The sequence below is a fragment of the Pongo abelii genome, chromosome 2 (assembly GCF_028885655.2).
Source record: "Pongo abelii isolate AG06213 chromosome 2, NHGRI_mPonAbe1-v2.0_pri, whole genome shotgun sequence".
Lineage (NCBI taxonomy): Eukaryota > Metazoa > Chordata > Mammalia > Primates > Hominidae > Pongo > Pongo abelii.
This window is the reverse complement of record NC_085928.1, coordinates 142862482-142886708: the sequence shown is the minus strand read 5'-3', so window position 1 is coordinate 142886708 and position 24227 is coordinate 142862482. Positions and strand designations below refer to the sequence as shown.

The 24227-nt window shown below is 45.3% G+C and overlaps 1 protein-coding gene and 1 long non-coding RNA gene across 8 annotated transcripts in view; one reads left to right on the top strand and one right to left on the bottom strand.

The window, feature by feature from the left end:
- Nucleotides 1-8399, top strand: part of LOC129058646 (uncharacterized) — a 28648-nt gene extending 20249 nt beyond the window's left edge. Inside the window, exons 2-4 of the long non-coding RNA XR_008523912.2 lie at nucleotides 1542-1618; nucleotides 4875-5019; nucleotides 7434-8399. This is a non-coding gene — a long non-coding RNA (uncharacterized LOC129058646). The remainder of the gene's footprint in view (nucleotides 1-1541; nucleotides 1619-4874; nucleotides 5020-7433) is intronic.
- TMEM108 (transmembrane protein 108) overlaps nucleotides 1-24227 on the bottom strand; it is a 377511-nt gene that overhangs the window by 12914 nt on the left and 340370 nt on the right. For 4 of the 7 annotated variants that reach the window (XM_054552624.2, XM_024245202.3, XM_024245203.3 and 1 more), the window contains one exon: nucleotides 2120-3529. The exons of 2 other annotated variants lie outside the window; for them this stretch is intronic. In XM_054552624.2, the coding sequence (XP_054408599.1) occupies nucleotides 2120-3529 (1410 nt within the window). Of the gene's footprint in view, nucleotides 1-2119; nucleotides 3530-19702; nucleotides 19810-24227 lie in introns of those variants that run through there. One more of the 7 variants, XM_063722212.1, reaches the window with a different exon arrangement.

The window sequence follows — 24227 nt, the reverse complement described above, 5'->3', positions numbered from 1 at the left end:
AGCAGTGTGTTTGCTTGTTCCTGCTTTTATTTCTCTGGCTGGTCTAAGATGGAATGATAAAAAAATAACGGAATGCACTTTGTAAACGAGAGCATCCTAGACACATGTAAAGATTGGAAAATTAGAAAGCTGTCTCTATGGTAGTTACTTCTCAGATATGATCAACCATTATTAAGAATTCATTGGCTAATAGTGCTACATTTTCTCATGATCATTCTTCTGTTTTAGAAGTGGGCAACCACAGTTTTAAGAATAAATGTGTAAATGTGCGTTTCCATGAGAGACAATAAAGCTGTTTTCATTAAGAATGAAATATGCAACTTGCAAATACTTTTACTTTTCTTGAATTGGGTCCTTCAGCAGAAGCAGTTTGCCCAGCCCTGACATGGAAAGTTTACTTTGCTCATCAACCTGAAGGAGACCGAAAGCTAGGAGAGATGGCTCCTGAAAAGAATCTAGACTCCGGATATAAAAAGATCTTGCAACACAAGGCCAAGTGGAAATCATGGTTCACATTAAAGGCATAAACCTCCTGCACTAACCATCCAGGGCAGGAAGAAAAGCTGGGAGACCTGGCTCAGCAGCCTTCCCTGAGGGAAGCCTTCGGGGCTTTGTTACTCTTGAGATCAGGGCAAGCCTAGGTATGACCTGAAGCCAATACAACCAGCAGAGCTGATGCCAGTGCTGGCTGCCTGAGCGCTACTAAAGAAAGAGTCCACCCTTGGCTCCCTCTTCCGTAGCCAGACACAGGTGGAATGCTGTGCTTCCTTTTGGGAGACAAAGCAGAAGCTACCCCAGAGGGGGCAGATGGGAGACAGGCCCAGGCAATGCAGCCCTACAAAGAAGACTTGAAGGGCTGGGGCTGAGCAGCTTGGATGAAGAGAAGGCTGCCTTTCAGAGCTGTTTCAAATGTTTTAGACGTTGCTAGACAAACTAGAGTTGTATGGCTTCAGATGGCACAGCTTAGGGCCATAGAGTGGGAATCACAAGAAGGCAAACTTTAGGCCCCCAGGAGAGCTGGGCAACAACCTGGAGGGTCAGAGGAGAATAGGCTGTCTAAGGAGCGGGGATATGAGGGTGGGGCAGTGTGGCCATCCCTGGAAGGGGTAAGGGAGTGGCAGATGGTAACCATTTGGGGTGGGGTGTGGCTGAGGATTCCTGCAAGGCTATCAGAGAAACTCTATGAATCATAAGAATCAAAGCTCAAGTACGTGAGGGAAGACATAATGAAATCCCTAAAGTTCTGAGAGGTTGTATCAGATTCTTTGTGGAGAAAACAGAGAGAATGCCTCCTGACTCCTCATTCACAGAGTGCCAGGCAGCAGCAAGGAGAAGCTGGTGGCCTTGGGAGGGCAAAAAATAAGGACAAGGTCCACAATGCAATTAGCTCACATCACCTACGAACAAATAAAGTGGGGTGGGGGTGGAGAGTTGCTAGAATTTACGTAACTCTCAAGCCTTAATTTAGCTGCAAGAACTAGGTTTTTGCCAAAGCTATAGAACTTCCCACCAGATGAAAGCTTTATCTCTTTCTTTCTTAGGAGAAGAAAAACAGAAGGAGAGAAGATGGGCGAGAGGAGAGAAAACACAAGAAAGAGGATGGAAGATAAAGAAGAAGGTGAGGAGTTTGCTAGCTGGAGGCTATAAATTTTGAAGCATCGACATTGACCTATGGTGTCTTGGTGCCAGGTCACTAGAGGCATTGGCAGGCTACCTTGAGGCAGAGTGGTGTCATGACAAGGGCACTGGGCTGGAAGACAGCTGCTATAAGCTCTCAGCCCAGCCCTGCCTCTCACTAATTCTGGGATCCTGGGTGAGTCATGTCACTGCTAGCTTGGCATTTTTTTTCTGCAAAATGGAGGGTTGGATTAGACTGCCTGTAAGGTCCTCCCCCAGCTCCTGGGAGTTGTGGCTTTATGATCAGCGGGCATTCAAGCCATGGCCAGGCAGAGCTAAGGACTAGGGTCAGGGATAACCTGTCCTGATTCCTAGTTTCCTGAGATTCTGGGAATTTTTGTAGCCCACTTGGCAAGGATGCCAAATCAGGGACAAAGGAATGCTGGGGATGAGCCAGTGATGTGGTAGAGGGAGAAGATGGGTGGGAGAGGACAGCACTTACAGCAGGAAGAGATGGGCACGCTGATGGCCAGGATCACCCAGACGATATCCATCTTGCTCAGGCAGATGGTGGCTCTGTGCTGGGGTTTGTCCCCCTCGGCCACATGGGAGATGTTCCCTGCTGTCCCAGGCTTCCAGGTCCCGGCGGGGACCAGGCGGTTGAGGAAATTGCCTGTGGCTGTGGATACCACTGTGGAGAGAGGACTGGGCACCCTGTCGGTCATGGTGAGGGTGGCCACAGTCTCCTCCTTAGCTCCAGAAATAGTGCTTTCTGAGACCCTGGAGGGATGGGTTGGAGCTTGTGGGGTTGTGGATGCTCCCTGAGGAATCCCCTGGGAAGGGGCTGAGACACTGGTATCGAAGGCAGCTGGGGTGGGCCCCGTGGCGGCCGTGAAGACCCCAGAGCTGGTAGACAGAGGTCTGTTGGTGCCAGGGGTGACAGTAAGCCAAGAGTCACTATGGCTGGGGCCATCCTGTGGGTCACCGCGGTGGGGGCGCTGAGAAGGCACTGGGGCAGGTTGTGGACTAACAGGGGCACCTGAGGCTGCTGTGGCATCTGGTGTCCCTCCTTGGCTGGTGAAGGTAGAACCACCCCCCTGGGCTGCTCTGCGAAGGCCTGGCTTGTCCTCTCCAGGCCCCAGGGAGGTGGTGGGGGGTGCCCATGAGGTATTGCTGGGCACTGTGGTCGCAGCCACTGTCTGGGGCTGTGGTGAAGAGGAGTAGCCCCAGAGTGGGGTCCTGGGGGTGAGGGTAGAGGGGTCTGGTTCCACAGACCCTGTGAAGTTGCCCTTGTAGATCTGAAAGATTTTCCCCAGGGGCCGCTTCTGCCCCAGAGGTGTGGAGCTTGGATTTCGTCCTCGCTGTCCTTCTTTACTCCTGGAGTGGCCACCAGGTGCAGGCGGGACAGGGCGTGATGAATTACCAGCCCCTTTTCGGGAAGAGCCTGGGGGCCTTGGGGGCCTGCGTGTGGTAGTGCGGGGGGGCGCTGTGGTGGGGCGGCTGGTGGCCCCCGGTGGCTTCGTCAGCAGGATGGTGTGGGCAGTCTGCCCTCGAGGGTGGCCCTCTGGCTTGGAGGATGTGGTTGCCATGGCCGCTGGAGCGGACCCTGTGGACAGGGAGCTTTCAGAATGGGGGGCGGTTACTGTCGCAGTGATAGTGGAGATGGTGTGCGTAGGAGGGTGCCCCTTTGCACGGGGTGTCGGTGTTGCCATGGGAGCTGCAGCCTGTGAGGGGGGTCCATCGGGATTGGGGGTCAGCATCACCACAGAAGTATGTCTGGTAGAGCTGTGGGGTGCTGTCACCATGGTTCCCGGGGGAGTGCCTGAAGGGAGGACCTGAAGAGATTCCCTGGGAGATGGTTCCTGGACGGCAAATGCCAGCGCTTCAGTCAGTGCCAAGATCAGCAGGAAACCTTGAGAGGGAGACAGAGAGAAGAGGTAAAATACTTGGGGAGCAGCAGACAGCCTGGGCCTTTCTTACATGTGGCCTAGGACAGTGCTGGGAACTCAGGAAATGTCAGGAGCATTCCCGAGCCCACACTAGTGCCCCAACACTGAATCAGAACTGTCTGTGGAGCTGGGGCAGGTCTATTAGGTAGGTGCTGCCTGGTACCTGCTGGAAAGAGAGACCAGCACTAGGGGAAGCAGAGCAGCTACCCTGGCCAGGCTCCTCCTTTCCCACATGCCTCGGAAACGCCATCAGCCCTCCCCACAAGGGCAACTTTTCAGAACAGGCTGGGGCTGGAGGTGCAGAAGGCTTGTGGCCTCCACATCTGCCTCTTCCTCTGCAGCCAGGAGTGGTCAAGGCCAATTTGCCTGTGGGGAAGCCTGTGTGAACTCTCTGTGAGCCACCCCAAGCCAAATGAGGAAGGCCTGGGTGGCAGTATGTACCAACTCCTATGCCCTTTTCTGAATCTTCCATTTATAAACTACACAAAGGTACAAGCAAACAGACCTCTGTCCCTTCAGGACCATTCGCCAAACAATTATGGAGGTTCAACCCTCTCCCTGACCCTGGAGGACACAAAAACGAACAGGGCAGTCTCTGGCCCTGGACAAGCTTGTACATATCCACAAACAATCCTAAAATAAGACAAAGATGTCTCAGTGCCACAGAACAGTGACAGGCAGAAGAGGACCGGGGTCTAGAGAAGGGCAACCAGACCTGGAGCCCATACAAGCACTTAGCACAGCCTGGAACAGAAGGTGCCTTCTACAAATGCCAGTTGGTGTCATGGTTGTTATTAACTACTTTTCCTATGGCATTCATGTGGCTGAACTCTGAAAAATTGTCATTGGTGATATCCAGCCTTTTTGAGTAGAAGGAGCCCTTTTGAACGTTAAAAAAAAGGGATTTTGTATGATAGCCAATGTGCATACTTGCAGTTCAAGAAAATGCAGAAGGACAAAAACATATACGTTTAAAAACATTTCTAGTTATGTGTGGATTTTATCAATCACAATAGCATATGCCTATTTTTAAAAATGGTACCTCATGCAAGCATGACATGTAGGAGCCGTTGACAACACATGGGTTGGGAAGAGCCTGTCTCTATGGCTGAGGAAGGGCCAATAGTCCTCTGAGGCCTGATTCTGACCTGTTAGCATCTCCTTGTCCTGTTAGCACCTCTTTGTTCATGGATCCCCTTCTTTGTCACTCTCAGGCAGTTCCTTCAGCCCCTGCTTGGCTCCCCTGACTATGGAGAGAGATCTCTGTCTGTGTCTAATTACTCTCTCAGAGCGTCTTTCCCCCATCAGATTCCAGCAGGACAAATGGCCAAAGCAGGGGCCCCAGCTGTGATTCCCAGGTGTCTGATGGAGAAGGCAGGGCCCTGGCGAGAAGCAGAGATGGCGAGGAGATCTCCAGGCATGCCTTTGACACAAGGCCCAGGATTGCCATTTGGTATGTGGTGGAGCCTTGGCATGGACCAGTGTCCTCCTCACCCTGCACTTCTAAATTGGTGGGGAGTGGGAGGTTGCGGGGGACTTTAGATTGCACTGAGGCTGTAGCACCCACCAACTCTAGGTCCAAAAATTTGCCCTAAACAATCTATTTTTTTCTAAACTTTCATTCATGATCTAGACTAGTGGTCCCCAACCTTTTTGGCACCAGGGACAAATTGTTTTCCACTTGGTTTTGTGGAAGACAATTTTTCCATGGACGAGTTGGTGGGGGGGGTGGGTATGATTTTGGGATGAAACTCTTCCACCTCAGATCAGCAGGCATTCAATTCTCATAACGAGCACGCAACCTAGATCCATCCCTTGCACGTGCAGTTCACAATAGGGTTTGTGCTCCTATGAGAATCTAATGGTGCCGCTGACCTGACAGGAGGCAGAGCTCTGGCGGTAACGCTCTGGCGGTGATGCTCTGGGTGGTGATGCTGGCTCACCAGCCTCTCACCTCCTGCGGTGCAGCCTGGTTCCTAACAGGCCATAGACTGGTACTGGTCTGCGGCCCAGTGGTTGGGGACCCCTGATCTAGACCACACACCGACAGCACATTCTGTGTATTCGAGTCAATCCTAAAACCTGTTTACTGAACACTTGCCCTGGCCCAGGCTTTCATGCTTTAATCCATATGACCACTTGGTGCGGCATGAAATTGAGGTTTGGGGAGATTAGGCAACGTGGAAAGTCACACAGTAGCAGAAGTATGTGAAACAAGGGTTGTCTTTAAAGTGCATGCTTATCCTGGTCAACCACTATCAATGATGCAGAAGGAGGAAGAAGAGTACAGTATGTTGCATCCCAGAAGAATTAATGTTCTGTTATGCTCTGACCTGCTGAGGGTTATTCTGGTGCCCCTATCCTGCCCACGGCTTAACACCAGAGAGACAATCTATTCCTAGGGCTAGTGGTGGTGACCTCCATGTTTTGATGGACATTCCCTTTCAAGAGTCTGTTTAGCTCACAAGTGTTAAGTGTTGTTAAGGACTGACTTATGCACCCCCAAAATCCCTATGTTGAATCTCTAATTCCCAGTACCTCAGAATGTGACTATATTTGGAGACAGGGCCTTCAAAGAGGTAATTAAAGTAAAATGAGGCCAATAGAGTGGGCCCTAATTCGATCTGACTGGTGTCCTTCTTAAGAAGAGATTAGGACACACAGACATCTGGAGCACGTGTGCACAGAGGGTTGACCATGTGAGGACACGGCAGCTAGAGGGCGCCATCTGCAAGCCAAGGAGAGAGGCCTCGGGGGACTCCAACCCTACTGGCACCTTGAGTTTAGACTTCCATCCTCCTCAAATGTGAGGAAATACATTTCTGTCTGTGGTATTGTGTTATGGAAGCCCTAGCAAACTAATATACATGCCTTATGTTAGAGATCCTCTGAAAAAGGAGAGACAGAGACAGGGCTTTTGTGCAGGAAGTTTATACTGGAAAATGATCTGTGGGGTCAGCCGTGGGGGTCTGAGATGAGTGAAACAGGGAAAACCAATCTGAGGGCAGGTTATGAGCTGGTCCAGGTGGGCACCTCAAACTCACTGGGGACATCAGTGGAGCTGAGTAGGCTGCACCTCAAATTGTCTGCCTGAAAAGAACACTCACCCGGAGGCTCCCATATTCACTGATCAAGGGCTGCTCCTGGGATGCTCATCACTGCACTTCCTGACTGATGCCAGGTCTCCATTAGCTGGATCAGAGAAGCTCTGGGCCATGGGGCTGTCAGGTTCTTCCTTCACCCAGCTGGTGTTTGCTGCAACAGCTGGAGTTAAAATTAAGGGCCCGGGGAATCTCTGGGGCCAGGAACCAGATGTGTCAGATACAATAAAAGACCAGAGACCAAGGACACAGCAGTCTTTTGGAAGCAACACTGGCTGACCCCAGGGACAGGCCCTCAGGTGGGAGAGGAGCCACCATGGCCTCTAGGAGAACTTTTGTGGCACTCACAGAGGCAGAGAGAGGGGTTAATACAGACTGATCTTTAAAACACTCAGGGAAAAAAATTCCCCTGACTTTCCCGTCATTGGCACTCCAGGAACAAACAAACATCATCCTAGCTGGGAAGCCTTTGACTGGAATCCTTGGTGCTGTAAGATTACACAGCCTAAGTAACTATGTTTGTCCTTGTTGCCGATGCCTATTTCCCCCACTCAGCTATCAGCATCCCCTGAAGTTATTGTTCTCTCTAGAACTGTAGAGTTACCTCTTAGCTCTTTCTTCTTTGGACTTTAGAGTACATCTTTGGCACAATGAACAGATACTGCCACCGTGGGTGCCAAGGGATTTTTACCTGGAGGATGATGTTTACATGTTACAGTGAGAGGGGATCTGGCATTTCACCTAATCCAATCCCCTCATTTCACAGAGTGGGCAACAGAAGGAGGGAAGTGACTTGTCCAAGAACACATAGCTGGTTGGGGACACAGCCTGGACCACAGCCATTATTTCAAAGCAACTTTTCATTTGTATAATAAAAATCCCTACAATGTTGTGCTAGCCAAATACCACCTCCAACCTCTACTGTCACCTTCAATATGGAAATCAGACAAGCATTTACCTCTCTTCTTTGGCACAAAAGGTTAACAACTGAATGCTATGCACACTGTCACAATAAACATCTAAGGCCTTCAACCCAGGGCTTCCCTAACACATGCAAATTCTCATTCAAGGCCCTTTGTGCTGGACTACACACTCCCCCTCCCCACAATCTGGGGCTACTGCCTCTTTGCATATTATTTGCATGGATTTGCATAATGGACTCTAGAGGCTTTAATTCCAAATATGTAGTAGAGACTAAAGCTAAAACCTAGCTTCACATGCTTGAAATGTGGAACCGATTTTTAAAACGTGTCTGAATATGGACAATTGTTGTGGGGTAGAATCTACATATTGATGGGTGTCCAGACATCGCAAGAAGGTCTCCTCCTCCTGAAAATTCCAGTGCATACATGAGCTCAGGACCCAACGGAAGAAAAGGTCCTCCTCCTTCTGTTTATTTGGTTGGCTGCCTGCAGTCCATATTGGGCATGACATTTGCATCTGGCAAAGGCAACAAGGGAATTGGTGAAAAGAGAAATGGCTAATATGTACTATACATTGCTCAAAGGGCTAAGCCTGTACTGACATATTTAATTCTCACAGCAACCTCATGAAGCAGGTAGTATTATTAGCTCCCTGCTGCAATTGAGGAAAAGAAGCACAGAGAGGTACAGGAACTTGCCCATGGTCACATAGCTGGGGAATGGCAAGCTGCAATTTGTTCCTAGGCAGCTTGGCTGCAGAGTCTACGCTCTCGACTACTTTCATTTATTGTTCTGCTCTACCCATCTCCCCAGGGGGCTCTGCCATTCAAAAGCAATGATTCACATCTTTGGAGAACTGATTCTCTATTGTTGGTCTCTTGACTTTTCTTCTGTCTTGTTTTTTTTCTATCTCTATTCCAGGGCTCTGTATGACACATTTGGTGTTCTTTTAACAACCCAGTAAATTAACTTCATTTTGCAAGTAACTGGGGGAGCTTGTAGTAGTACAATAAAAGGACTGGAAGCCCCTGATTTAATTCTCTCCTCTTCCCCAATCCTAACATCTCACACACTCCATTGTTTGGTAGAATAAAAATTATGTATATAAAACCCACAAAATTATATATGTGTGTGTATATATATATATAACAAAAATTATATATACACACATATATACAACAAAAATTATATATACACACATATATACATACACATTTTCTCTTAAAATTGCTTATATACACACAAGGCATATTTATTACACAGAAAATTCATAAAAATAGAATTTTATCTTTTTTTCATAATTTTAAGTTTCTTCTTTCTAAGTAGATCTTCCTTACCCATTAAACTAGGTTTTCAACTGCAAGATATTTTGTGCATTGCTGTTTTAAACCCTTTTAACAGAGAATCATAGCAGTCTGAGAAGTCTTCTGAACCATCCTGGACTCTTGGTGTGATTTTAAATTGTGTCTACAAGTTCTCTTCTCTGACATTCTTCCCACCAAGAGGTAGAGTCTATTTCCCCTCCCCTTGAATGTAGGTAGGCCTTTGTGACTGCCTTGATGAATACAGTGAGGCAGAAGTGACACCCTACATCCCTTCTGAGGCAACGGCCAAAAAGCTCATGCAGCTTTTACAGGTTTCTCTTGGGGGCTTTGGGCCCCTGTAAGAACTCCAGTTCCCTCGAGGTGGCCACATAAAGAGACCTTGCAGAGAGTAACAGGAATGCCTGAGGAGCCCCAGCTGTCCCAGCCCCAGCCAGGCACCGGACATGAGAGTGAAGAGCCTGCAAGATGACCCTGGCCACTGCTGGACTGTAATCACCCAAGAGATCCCAAATGAGAGCTGCCTAGCTGAGCCTGGTCAACCCTAACATTTTTGAACAAAATAAATGATTGTTACTGCTTTAAGCCACTGTTTTGGTTTCTATTATCAATAGGTAACTGGAACACTTGGGAATTTAGCTTCTGCAATTGATGTTTCAACAACAAAAGAAAAGAGCATCTAAGCACACTAAGTCTGACCATCAGGGAGTTTGTTTTCTGCATGAGCAACAGCATACAACCTTGCGAGGAAATGGGCTTTTCTAATTTCAAGATTATTGTTCTTTAATTGGAAGGGATGTTGGGACTCTGGTATCAGCTCCTTCAGTTTACAGATGAGAAAGCTGAGGCCCAACACAGTGAAATGATTTACCCTGGCCACACAGCTACACACAGCGTTAGGGACAGGGAGGGACTCAGGCCAACTTATTGCCTGCTAATCCCATTAATGTGCCAAACTCACACTGTATCTATCTATCTATCTATCTAAATTTCTTTTTTTTTTTTTTTTTTTTTTTGAGACAAGGTCTCACTCTGTGACCCAGGCTAGAGTGCAGTGGCGTGATCACAGCTCACTGCAGCCTTGACTTCCTGGGCTCAAGTGATCCTCCCACCTCAGCCTCCTGAGTAGCTGGGACTACAGGCACACGCCACTGTGCCCAGCTAATTTTTGAAATGGGGTCTTGCAATGTTGCTGGTCTCCACCTCCTGGGCTCAAGCAATCTGCCTGCCTTGGCCTCTCAGAATTTTGGGATTACAGGAGTGAGCCACTGTGCCTGGCCAGTGTTCTTTTTATACTCACTGTGGTTCTGTGTTCTAATATGGTCCATCTCTGAACTCCAATGATTCCTTTTATTAAAGATCAAATATAAACTTCTAATTCCTTGGAGCATGGTTTCCCTTAACCCAAAATAAATATGTATCACTGACTTCAGGGTGAGCTGGGTGACTGATCTTAAGAGGCAATCCATGCCTGTGACTTCACTTCTTTATGAAACCAAGGAGTTTTGAGTGCAAATCTTTTCTGCTTCCCTCACTACAGGTTGCCACATTTAAAATGTTCCCTACTATAAAATCCTGCTGGGAACATGCCTCAGATAACAAGGCTGAAGGACAGAAAGTTCTGCTTAGAGCTAACTGGGACCATTGTTTGGTAGATTACAGACATCTTTGAGATTACTGGTTCAACAGCTAGACTGATGAGGTCCATGACTTGTACTTTGGGAAACTGCTTCCCAGAGTACAATCTCTTGAATACATTCCCACAAGAAAGTCATGTGAGACAGGGCCTGTGTGCCCCAGACACACCTATGGCCTCCAGCCAACATGAATTCACCTTGTGCTGAAGCTCTAGGGGGCTGACAGATCATGGCCTCCTAAAAAACATATGAACAAACACACGTGAACACACACCCACACAGAGTAAGCATAGGCCTTTTCCCAGGGGCAAGAAACAGGGAAGAATGACAAATTTTCAGCTCAAGTCCCCCGTCATCTCCACATTCACATATGGTTAAAGTCATTTGTCTGAGGTCAAAATGACCACCACGTAGCAGTACCAGGATTTAAACCCAGGTTTCTCTGATCCTGACTGCCCAAGAAATCCTGGAATCTGAGAAATTTTTGATCCAGGAAAATGTCCTACATGAGTAGAGGAATGCTTGATGAAGATAATAATAGTAACAGCTGTGATGACCATGACAAAAAAACAAATCTTTCCCCAAATGCAGCAACACTTAGGGGCAACTATGCTGCCTTTAATCTTCAGCTTTAGCTTTTTTGCCTTAGTCATTTGATTCAACTTGGTACAAACATTTCTCACCTAGAACTCATCTGAGAATTCTTCCTGGGCCTTGAAACTGTTGTTAGGAATCCCTCCTTGTGTGCTTATAACCTATAAGCTTATCTCTACTCCAGCTCTCACCTCTCTGAATGGAAATGGCCAGTGTCTTGTCTGTTTCCCTGTCTGAAGTGGAAGCTGCCCAGACTGGGACCATGTCTGATTACATGTTATATGCCCGTATCTAGTACAGCACCTAGGCTACAAGACATATTCGCTGAAGAATAAGAAACCCTCCTAAATCACTTACTAGCCATCTGTGGCAGCTGGTGTTTTCCAAAAACGACCACCACAGTACATTCCAATCTGCTTACCCTTCCTAAATGTGACTTTGGCTCTCCTGTTGACAGGTAAGGTCTATGTTCCTTCCCTCAAATCTGGGTGGGTTTTTTTTTTTTTTTTTTTTTGTGGGTTTGTGACTGTGGCTGCAGTGATGCTACCTGACTTCTAAGGTCAGATCATAAAAGGTGGTATGGCTACTTCTTGGTTTTCTTGTGGTGCTTACTCTTGGGAGCCAGCTGCCATGCTGCGAGGAAGTCTGAGGGGCCCATGTGGAAAGGAACCGAGGTTCACGGCCTTCAGCCTCAGCCTAACTTCCAGATGATAGCAGTACAACCCTGTTGGCCATGTGAATGAGCCATCTTGAAAGTGGACCTTCCAGCCCACCAAGCTGACTTAGACTCAGCCCATGCAGCTGAGTCTGGGGAGAGCAGAGACAAGTGACTCCTCCCCAGCTACAGACTTATGAGCAAAATAATGATTGTTATTGATCTAAGCCACTATGTTTTGCAGTGGTTTGTTAGGCAGCAGCAGTAACTGGAATACCATCCATGTAGAAGTGAAATCAAAGCTCTTTCAGTGACCACTCTGGATTGAGACATCAAGGGCTTTTAAGTGCTGGAGCTCAACGGGCTGATTTTAACTTGGGTTTCCTTACTGTCCTCCTTTCCTGACCAGACTCAGAGAAGGGAAACATCTCAATGCCAGGCTCTTTCTACAGCATCATGATTTCTCTGATCGACAGCCACAGGTTCCCTCAGGGAAGTAAGGAACAAATGCATACTAGGAGGGCCATGAAGCTTCCTGGCACACACACACACACAGTGGGCTGGGGAAACAGATGGAATAAAGCTGGAGGCTGTTATATGGTGTCTGCATATTGAGGACATAGCCATTTCCTTTAAGGAGCTAATAGTATAGAAGGAAATAAAATTTGCAGTGACAGGAGCATAAACTCACATACCAAAGGTGTTCTCTCAAAGACTTGCCTCAAATAAACAAAAATGAGAGTCAAATTAGATGGATGAAAAGGTCAACTAAGCCTCTAATAAAATAACAAGATCATTAATATTCATGGAACATCTCTCTGACATCATGGGAAAGAACACAAATGCATCAGTCCAGACTGGCTTGTACTCTCCCAAACTAAAAGGAAGAAGCTCATAAAAACTGTTCCCTGCTTTACAGTAGAGAACCTGAGAAACACGACCTCAGCCAGGTGGTCAAGGCCAGCATCCACGGTGATGACCTAGGATATATATAATGTCATGATGACAATATATACCCTTGATATGAAAGAGGTGCTTTATCTCTGTAGTTTTCCCCTCCCAAACCTATAATCCCAGTATAGTTATAAGAAAAACATCAGACAAATCCCAGTTGAGGGATAGTCTATAAAATAGCTGACCAGTACTCAAAACTGCAAAGGGTCAGAAGCAAAGAAGGTCTGAGCAGCTGTCACAGCCAAGGGAAGCGTAAGGGGACATGAAGACTAAATGTAATGTGGTATCCCAGATGACATCCTGGAAGAGAAAAAGGACATTAGGCAAAAAAAAAAAAAAAAAAAAAAAAAAAAAAAAAAAAAGGGAGTCTGAACAAAGTGCTACTTCAGTTAATAATAATGTATCCATATTACCAACTGTGAGAAACGCACTACAGTAATATAAGATGCTAATCACAGAGGAAAGTAGAAACAAGGCATCTAGGAACTCTGTACTACTGTTGCAACTTTTCTGTATAGTTAAAACTATTCTAAATTTTAAAAATATATTTTTAAAATGGTGCATAGATGGCAGACAGCAGGGACAATGCAATGTGAAGGCTACCCCGTGGGGTGGGCTCTAGAAGGGGACATAACTGAAGGTAGGCTTGTAGGCAACTTTCCCAGCACCCTGGTGTGAGATCATGTACCCACAGATGCGGGCACGCAGGTGGCGGAGTAAGGGTATGGTTGCTGAGACGCTCCCTGCCTTAATGCCAGCTTCTGGATCCTTGGATCTCTTTTAGCCTACTTGATAGATTCTAATCAAATTTATCTACTGATGTGCTTTGGAGTCCACTTAGAGAGAGAAGGGAAAATTCTAAGACTTTTGCTTTATCTGTCTATATTTCCTGATTCTTACTTTTTAAACATTCTAATTCGAAGTATGGAGTTAGGTGAAATGGTCAGAGAGACAACGACCTGAACATACAGTTTTTAACCTGTTCAAATTCCAAGTGCGGAATCAGGGTAAACACCACCCATGTAATATAAACAGCCACTACTTTCTTGACCAAGCAGGCTGAATGAAAATCAAAGCTTATTTGTCAGTACCATGGGGCTAGATTACCCTGTTGCTTAAATGTGGAAGCCACATACGATGCTGGACATGGATCGTTCACAATTTCTGCCCATACTCCCTTCCTACTCGGTGATGATGTATTCATCTCCAAAACCCAACTTGACTGTCACTTTGTCTTGGCAAGGTCAAGGTCCCTTAACTCCCCAGGTAGAAATGGTGGCTCCCTGCCCAGTGCTCCCAGACACTCTGTTCCTGTTCCTATTGTGACTCTTCCCCACAAAGAGACCTTCAGTAGCGGGAGGGCCATGGGCTTGGGGTCAGTGGGATTTGGGTTCAATATTGGCTTTGTAATTTTCTAGTTGTAGACTTCAGGCAAATTAGTTAAGCTTCGTTTTTCTCAGCTGTATGATAAGCAAAATAATGCCTATGTGCAGAGTGCTTTTAGGATAGGAATATGCGATTAAGATGCTTGGAAGGCCCCACAGAGTGCCTCACATTAAATAGGTGATAACTCTTGTTTTAGTTTCTAAACTAAACTTATACCCTCCCATGGGGCTGTGAGTTCTTGAACTGAGCCATCTGGAGCCTCAGAACTTAGTTCACTGTCTGATATATCATAAGAGCACAATAATGCTTTTGAAACCATGTGAGAATGAAAGAATAATTCCACACATTTGAGTTATTTGCAGCTGAATGCTTACCACAAAATCATAGATGTTTATTTCTTTGGAGACAATGTCAATGAAAGCAAGCAGTAAATAACATCAGTCCTGTGACACGCCAATTCAGGGTGTGTGTGTGTGTGTGTGTGTGTGTGTGTGTGTGAGTGCATGTATTTATCTTTTCACTTTGCTTGCTTCTGTGATTAACATTAACTGCATCAAATGCACACACATCCCACAGGCCAGAGTGAGGCAGGAGAAAGCTGAGCTGGAACCTAACTCCTGTTGATCTGCTGCAGAGACCCTCTTGTCCCACAGTTGCTCCCCCGATTGTAAGCTCCATTCCTAATTACCTAGGCAAACTGGCCTGCATTTCTCTCCAGAGTTCTAAAGGATGGTGTGAGAGTGTCTGCCAAGATTTGGATTTCACAGAGACAAGTCTCAGCTTTTGCTTTCTGGTTCGAGGTTTATGCTTTTGGAAGGCTGTGATGACAGCAGCAGGAAACAGGACAAATAGGAGTTTTTGTTAGGGGGGCAGCTAATAGAACAGCCTCATGAAGGACCTAGGCACTCCCTAGAGATGCAAGGGACAGGCCTGCAGTGGTGTCTCCAGAACACTTGGCTCCTATAAACCCAGCACACTGAATCCCCAGAGCTTGCAGCCCATGGCTTGGGGTCTGGTCCAGTGCACTCATCAGAGAGCATAACAGGACCTTTGGGACTCCTAGGGAACCTCTTGGAGAGTCCTGGGACCTGCCTAAAGTACCTTACTTGAGCACACCAGCATCTGTACCCTTAGCTTCAAATTCTCCAAAGCCAGAAAAGGAAAAAGACACAATGTCCTGGCCTGATCATGCCTAAGAATCACTTACCTAAAAAGAACATTGAGGCTTTTGACCTGACATTCTCCCAGGCATGCTGACATCTCTCAGCACTTCCTCTCCCCTCACAAAAGAGCTTGTTGAGGAGGAAGGAGAAGAGGCAGCGGCTAGTGGTTAGCAGAGACAGTGGCCAAGTGTTCAGGAAGAGGGGATGGGCAGGCCTACCTGAGGAGGGGCTGATGTCTAAGAAGGGGGTCTGCTCCCTCTGGCACACAGTGTGCCTGCTCCTGAGCCCCTGTGGCTTCTCCCGGAGCACTGTGCAAGGCTGCTTGGTATTCTCACTTGGTTCTGTTGGATGGCTGCAAAGCTGTCTGGCCCTGCTCTCCTCAGTTGCCAAAGGTTCACTGCCTACTCCAGTTTGCCTGGAACAAAACAGCTCAGGCAACACAGCTGTGCATCCTTGTGAGACTGCCTAATTTCCCATTTCAAGGCAGGATGCCATACCCCAAGGTGTAATTTGGGTTTTGGGCATAAGCTGAATTTCACAACTGAATTCTGAAACTCAGCCCTCCAGGCTGTGCATGCTTGGGAATTAAAAAGCTTTCTTCTCCTTTTCCTTCCTCCACTATCTACCACCCTCCCCAATATCAATACTGATAACATCATTAATGTTAAATTTCCATTTATTGAGTATCTACTGTGTGCTAGGCGCTTGTATGGCTGCACCTGACATCAACGGCTTACCTTAAGCCTATCCTGAGAATGACGCTATGGTCTAAGAAGAATGTGTGCTTGGAATTCCAAGCTAAGAAATCTGGAAGTGGCCGATCTGGAGATTCATTCCTTACTTATGGGAAACATCTAAACCTCTGGCCCATTTCATGGAATGTAGGCTGTACAGGGGACTGAAGCCCTTTGTTTTGGGTTAAATGAAAGTTGACAGGTGGAGGTTGTTAGGGGGAGGGCGCTAAGTGAAAATGCTATTTCAACTGCATGCTTTTTAGCAGCAGATGCAGTTCTGTCCAGCTCATCACCACTGGACTCCTCTGTATGTGAGTCCCCTCAAAAAACCTGATGTCTCATTTGGTGGCTCCAGGTCTCTTTTTCAGCCTCTTGAACATGGTACCATCACTACTGAAGTCAACAAGGGTCCAGCATGACAACATTGTACTAATCAATGTCCATGTATCATCTTAATCTTCACAAAACCCTATGAGGTGGAAAAGGACAAATCTTAACCCATGTCCTATGTGATTATAAGGGTACTTACCCTCCACTTTTTTATTATTCTCTTTTGGGCTACAAATCTGTGGATTTGCATACCTGAATGATTCACTGTGGCTTTCTGGTAGAAAAACTAATAACACCATTTGTCCATGTCAAGCCAAGAAGACAAGCTCAACATACAAAGAACAAGGAGAGAATAATGGAAGATGGCCTATAATTCAGAAGCACATTGGGTGGAGCATATTGCATGTGTAGAAGCTTGTCACGGAACCCAAGAAAGCTGGAGGAACCTGGGAAGGCTTCCTGGAAGAAGGGAAAGCTGAGTTCTCTTATCACCACTCCACCATTTGTTCATGTCCTCATTTACATATTCAACGAACATTTATTGAGGGCTGAGTGTGGCTTTATGTATCCCAGATAAACTAGTATCCTGATCTTAGCCATGGATTCAGCTGCTACTATCTCATTCCCCACCATGGGCAATACGATGCATACTGGTAGGGAAAATTCTGGCAAATTTTGTAAAGTTTATCCATAGGCAGAAACACTTTACCCTGTGTTATGCTCAGAAGAGGAACACACATTTATTAAGCACCTACCACATCTGCAAATAACTTTACTCCCGAAAACTGATTTGATACTTAAGCAGCTTTTGTAAGGTGTGTTTCATTCCCTAAAACTAAAGTTCAGAGAGGTTAAAAGATTTATCCAAGGTCACACATTCAAGGTGGAGCCAAGATGCACAACTAAGTCTATTACTGTTTTTTTCATACTCCCCCCGTTCTGTCTCCCTCTTTCTATTCTCAGCTATAGACACTGCCAGCTGCAAACTTCTTTAGTAGTTATTCCTGATTACTTCTGCTCCTGGTGAGCTCATCACCTGATTAAAGGGCTCCTAGCTTCACCAGACCTTGGAGATGACAAACAGATGACCCTGGAGAGTCAGGCTCTCTAGGGCTGTTCCATTTTGGTCTGGCCCCCATTCCAGCCAGGGATATAGTTCAAACCCTGCCTCTGAGTTGAGCCCAAGAAAATAAGACCAAGATGAAAGCTTAAGTGCATCCCCTGAAAGGCTCTTATCTCCAGGCTAAGCTTGGAAGTGGGGAGACAAAGCACCACAACCCAACTTGGGGATGTTGTCTCTTGTAGAAACACCTTCCTCAGTAATAGAAGGGTAGCTGCCCCTATGTCCTAGAGAGGGGGAGTAGGAGAAAGTGGCTCCTTGCCTCTGAGATTTGCTTAGCTGATCCTCCCTCACCCCAACCATAGCTCCTAACAAATCCAGGTACCCAAAAATATAAATACCACCCTATGTGTATTTCCTGTGTCCTCCCTTTTCTCTTTCCTGAGGAGGTATGGAGAGAAAATAAATGCCAGAATTACACAAAACTAGGTATAAATCTACTCACTAGCTTTATGGCCTTGCATCAATTTCCCAGATAAGCTGGCAGGGTTGGGATTCTATCTGGCTCTTTCCATTTATCATGATGTCATCTTTTTCGTTCTTTTAGATTTTGCATCGGGTTGATATAGTGGATGCTGTAGTCCACTACCCAGATTCCTCCCCCAACCCACAACAATGAGGTTCTCATTCCGGAGCTGCTAGAAGGGGTGCCAGATAATAGCACACAGCTGAACTTCTCTTCAGCTGTTGCCCTCAGATTAAGAAAGCTGCCTTGCTCAAGGTTATACGCCTTTCCTGGGAAACCAGTATCCAATGACTGGTTCCTGTAAAAGGAATGGAGGTGCCTTAAAAGAGCTGCCTTGCTTCAATTTGGGAAGACTATGAAGAGCCATCCCAGCTCTGGACTTCCCCATAGGGTTGGGTAAGGACTTGGCGTGACTGTGTTGCAGCCCAACTTCTCCCCCTGCCTGATCCGGCTTCTCTTACTTTCCTGAAGGTGTTGATTCTGGGAGTACTTCTGGAAAACCTCCTGTATGCAAATTTCCAGGTCCTAATCTGCTTCCTGGGAACCAGGTCTGCCACAGATGGTATTTCAATTAATGTTCATGATGAGGGAGACAATTCTTCCTTCTTGTCAATCCTTTCCCATGTCTTTCTCCACAGTATTCCTTTCATCCAATTTAACATCCCTTTAAGGATTTGCCCCTTTCAGGTAGGCTTCCTTCATGTACTCCTTTCAGGTTCTGGTCACTCTAATCATGACTGCCACTCTAATAGATGGTATATAAGCCTTTTATTCTTGTCATTATGTATTTTCTCACATCTTTCCATTATCCTGGAAGCTCATTATGACTAGGCAATTTCAAATTTAATTTTAAAATATTTCCTCTCAGTCATATACAGTGATGGTTGGAGGCACTTAATCCTGTTGGCAGAACATGTTTGACAAATCCCTTGTCAGTGCTTCACCTTCTTCTCACTCATTTAATTCATCCAGCACACACTTACTGGCTGTCCTGTCTGAGCTAAGCATTGCCTATGCTATGGGATACACAAAGAAATAATGTTTCCTTCCTACTGTTCAGGGAGTTGTAGTTGAGCAGGAAAGGCTTGTGGTAAAGTGGCTGACCCTGAGGCCAGACTGCCAAGGTTCCAACTTCTCTCTCCCAATTTATTTAAGTTCTTTGTGCCTGTTTCCTCACCAGTAAAATGAGAATTATAACAGCAGCCACCTCATTGGATTATTGTGAGGATTAAAGGAGTTAACATGTAAGGAGTCCGTACCACTGTCTGGTACACAGTAAGCATTATTTAAGTCTGCCTTGCCCAATATGGTACACACTAGCCACATTTGGCTATTAAGCACTCTAATGTAGTTGTGTACTGTAAGTAAAAAATATTAATATATATGCAGTTTCAAAGACTTAGTATGAAACAAGGTAGAATATTCCATTAATTTTTGTATTGATTACATGTTGAATTATTTTTGATATATTGGGCTAATTATTAATTTTCCACTTTAATTCATGTGGTTTCTATACAAATTAAAATTATATATGTGGCTTGTATATTTCTATTGGACAGTACTGACCTAAGTCTTTGCTATAAAAATAATAACGGGCCGGGAGCAGTGGCTTATGCTTATAACCCCAGCACTTTGGGAGGCCAAGGTAGGCAGATTGCTTGAGCCCACCAGTTCAAGACCAGCTTGGGCAACATAGCAAAACCCTGTCTCTAAAAAAATGCAAAAAATTAGCTGGGTGTGGTGGTGCGCACCTGTCATTCCAGCTACTCAGGTGGCTGAGGTGGGAGGATCGCTTGAGCCCAGGAGGCTGCGGTGAACTGTGATCACGCTACTGCACTTCAGCTTGGATGACAGAGCAAGATCCTGTCTCAAAAAAAAAAAAAAATAGTGAAAAGCAGAACATAAGAAATACCATCATAAAGGTATGTGTACTGCCAGAAAAACTATTCTAAGAGTGAACAACCAGCATCAGTATCACCTGGGAATTTGTTGGAAATACAGACTGTTGGGTCCCTGTTCCAGATGGACTGAATTAGAAACTCTGGGGAAAGGCTCAGCAAGCTGTGTGTCCAGGTGATTTGGATCTGACCAAAGTGTAAGAGGTACTTCCCTAAGGGAGTACAGAGGGATCACTAACCAATTCAGTTAGAGGAGAAGACCAAGTTGTTCATCACAATAGTATTGGAGAAAAGGCAGGGCAGGGAAGGCCACACAGAAATGGTCCACGCATGTAGTAAGTTTGACATAAAAGTAGTTAGGTGGCCTATAGCACATCTCTATCCCATTCTGCTCGGCTCCTTTAGATGCTGCTTTTTCTGGAAACAACACCCTCTGGTCCGGCTGGGTCCCCTGCCCTCTGCACCTTTTTAATCTAAAGAGAGCCAAGAACAAATTGGATCTAAACTGTGTGCCCTTAATGAAAATAATTTGCATTTGTAAAGCATGACCTCAAAAGGTGTGTTTATTATTTCCTGTATTGTGCTAGCACCAGCAGGATGTGGGGCAGATGGACAACCCAGGTTCAGAGAGAGTGCAAGAGAGAAGCAGCAAGAGCTCAGGAGCCAGCTTGTGACAAGCGGGTCAGCCTCTAAATAGAGCTGCTTCCTGAGAGCACCATAAGCTAGGGGAGGATTAGAGGTGGCTGCAGAGATCCTTTCCCATTAGGAAAAGATTTTACATTAACTCCATGATTTTGCACTTTGTATTTATAGCCTTTATTTTATTTTGGGCTCCTACCAAATGAATGCGTTACAACTGATAAAGCCCCAAATTTGCCCTTGGTCTTCAGTAGGGTCATAGAGAGGGACATGAATCTAAAGAAGCCCCTGCACCATGGTGTGGGCATGACACATCGTGAATTAAAGGACTTGGTAAGCTCTGGCCACATTTGTTTCCCTGGGGGAGTAGGAGTGGAGGGCTGGAAAGAAGGGGCTCCATGGGACATCATCACTGTGGAGGAGGCTGCAGGTTCAGAACAAACTCATCTTTCTACAAAAGGCTTTTTCACCCCACCCACAACCAGTTTCCTTTTTATTTTCAGCTTGTGTATTTGCAGCCATCTTTGCTCATAACAATGATATCATCTTCATGCATAGTGAATTATGTTGTGGAAGTTTTGGGCCTGCAGCAAAGTTTCTGTTACAGCATTTCCTGGAAGTATCCTTGGGTCTGTGACCCTCAACTCCCCACAGCAGGAAGGGCAAGCATCACATCATCAGTATTGAAAGGTGCATCAGGTTTACTGGCAATAGCACTAATAATGTTAATTATAGAAGTGATAGTGAGGTGGGGAGGTGGTGATAGGAATGGTCACATACATATCATTTATTTGGTCCTACTTTTTCCAGGTGTTAAGCAGTTTTCCACTATGCCAGGTTATATTTTCCAAACATGACTGCACCAAAATATCTCATCCCACAGGTTCTTACAATGTGATGTTGCTATTTACTGAGAAGTGGTGTCTGCATTCCCTCCTCTTTCATATGGGCAGGTTTTTGTGACTATGGCAGAAGTGATTCCGTGAGTTCCAAGCCCAGGTCATGAAAGTTAACTTGTAATAAATCTGGCTACCCTGAAGCTGCCATGCTCGAGAGACCACACAGAGATGGAGAGAGATGCTTAGGAGTCCCAGCTGTCCAAGCCTCCAGCTATGTGAATCTTCCCAGCAGCAACTGCCAGACATGTTAGTGGGCAAACCTTCAGGTGATTTCAGCCCAGCTGATGCCAACGGAAGCCGAGACAAGCTGTCCCCACTAAGTATTTTCCAGATTGCACACTTTCAAACAAAATGAATGGTGTCATTATTTTAAGATGCTGATATTTGGGGTGGTTTTATTGCTCAGCATTAGTAAATGGAACTCCTCCGCAACCTCATTAAACCCACAGGATAACCTTTTAAACTAGGTATTATGATCATAGTTATCTTACAGATGAGAAAACATACAAATGGATTAAGTAATTTGCCTAAAACTTCACAGCTGGTATGTAGCAGAGCTGAGCCACAGTCCAGGACTGTCTTGCTCTTAGTGCAGGCTCTTTGAGTCACACCTTACCTGGCTTGGCCACACTCTAATGCATGTGCTACAGTCCCTAGTGGGTCTGTCGCAATGCCTAGAAATGTCTGCTAGATTACATATGACTCTAGATAGACAGCTATAAGCAGAAATGATTGAAAGGTTTAAAAATGTGTCACAGGAAAGACGACTTATCCTTAAAGGTCTGCGAGTAAGGTTGATTCCTATGTCCAGTATGAAGAGACACAACCTTGAAGTGGGAATAGGAACAAAGGATACAGGTGGTCTTGAGGTTACATGAGGGCTGTGATGTCCTAGAACTCTAGTGGCCTTTTAGAGATCAGCCTATATTTTTTTGTTTTTACCATTCATAATAGTATTTTAATCAGGAAATGTGTTCTAAGAGTCAAATAGCTTCTTCACTGTCTCTTACCTTGAAGTCCAGTTGGTTTGTAAACTGGAGATAGCCCACTGAGGATAATCTTTCAAGGCTGCAGTGAGGTCTGATGTGCTGCTCACATTTTCACCAGGTGGTACACCCAAAATGACTTTGGGGCTACACTTGGAATTGGCAAGGTTCCAGAAAACGGAGGGACTATCATCAGAGACAGCACACAAAAAGTGGGAGAAAGGTCACCAGCCTCACTCATGGTGAGTGGGAACCTTCAATCAGGTGAAGCAGGTTTGCTTCTGAAGAACTAGTTTTCAGACCAGATCCCTCAGCTGGCTTAGACAAAGAACAAATGCAGTCAGTTATGGGCTGCTCATTTGTATTTCTCTGGGGGTTCCAGAGAACGGATGCCTAGAGGGTGACAATAACCTTCTGCAATCAACTGTAGGGCTGCTTGACCCCATTTTAAAATTATTGAATATCCCTTACTCCTTCATTGCTCCCTTTTAAGAGACATTTCTTTTCTTTTTAAAATTAACTTTATTGAGGTATGATTTACATACAATAAAATTCACCATTTTAAGTGCACAGATTGGCGAGTTTTGGCAAAAGTATACACTTGTGTAGCCACTACCATAATCAAGACACAGAACACTTCTGTCTCTCCATAAAGTTCCCTTGTGTCCCTTTACAGTTAAATCTCCTCCCCAACCCTCACTCCAAGCAAATGATCTGCTTTCTATCACTGTAGGTTTCTTTTGTGTGTTCTAGATTTTTACAAAAATGAAATTAAATAGAATCTTTTGTGTCTGGCTTTCACCAAGCCTAACATCTGTGAAATTTATCCATTTGCTGCAGGTATCAGTGGTTTGCTCCTTTTTTTTTTTTTTTTTTTTAACTGTTGAGTAGTATTCCATTACAGGGATATGACCAATTCGTATATTCATTCATCTGATGATAAACAGCTGAATTGTTTCCAGTTTAGGGCTATTATGAATAAAGCTGCTATGAACATTTGTTTAAAAATTCTTTGTGAGGACATATGTTTTCATTTATCTTGGGAAAATACCTAGAGATGGAACTCTGGGACATATGGTAATTGTCTATTGAACTTGATTAAAAACTGCCAAACTGTTTTCCAAGTGCTTTACCATTTTACCTTTTGGTTTAAAAATTTAATTATGTTGACTGACGGATGGATTAATTGATTGTTTAGGTAATAAAGTATACTGGCATAATACAAAAGTCAAGATGCAGAAAATAACTACTGTGTGATGTCTCTCTCCCAGCTTTAACCCGCCTCAAGGTGAGTAGCATTACCAGTTCCTCATGGACCTTTCCAGACACAATTAAAACGTCACAAGCAAACACTTACCTGCATTTTCCCTCTCCCACTTTTCACACAGATGAGTGTCCTGGACACACCTTGTTTTTCTCACTTAACAATATATCTTGGCTATTGTTAAAGAGCCATTTCCCAAAGTGTGTTCTCAGGAGCTCTACCCATCACTCTGTACTTGTAAGAAAAGGGTTCCCAAATAAACTTGGGAAAATGCTGCAAACTATGGCGACCTCTTAGAAATTCATAAAGTACATTAACTTATTAAAAACTCTAAGAAGTCCTGGAATTAAAAAACAGGGCTTCCAAAATGATTTGACTATAGAATTTTCTTGCCAGCAATACATATTTAACATTTTGCAGAATGAGAATTCTGTAGAATACTCTCAGGGAGGCACTTATGGGAGTCAACAACTTTACTTTCTGTAAATGATCAGATAGTAAACATTATAAGCTTGATGGATATGGCCCTGACCAAAATTACAGTACTCAATTTTGCCACTGTAGGGTGAAACCACAGATCTGATGTAAAT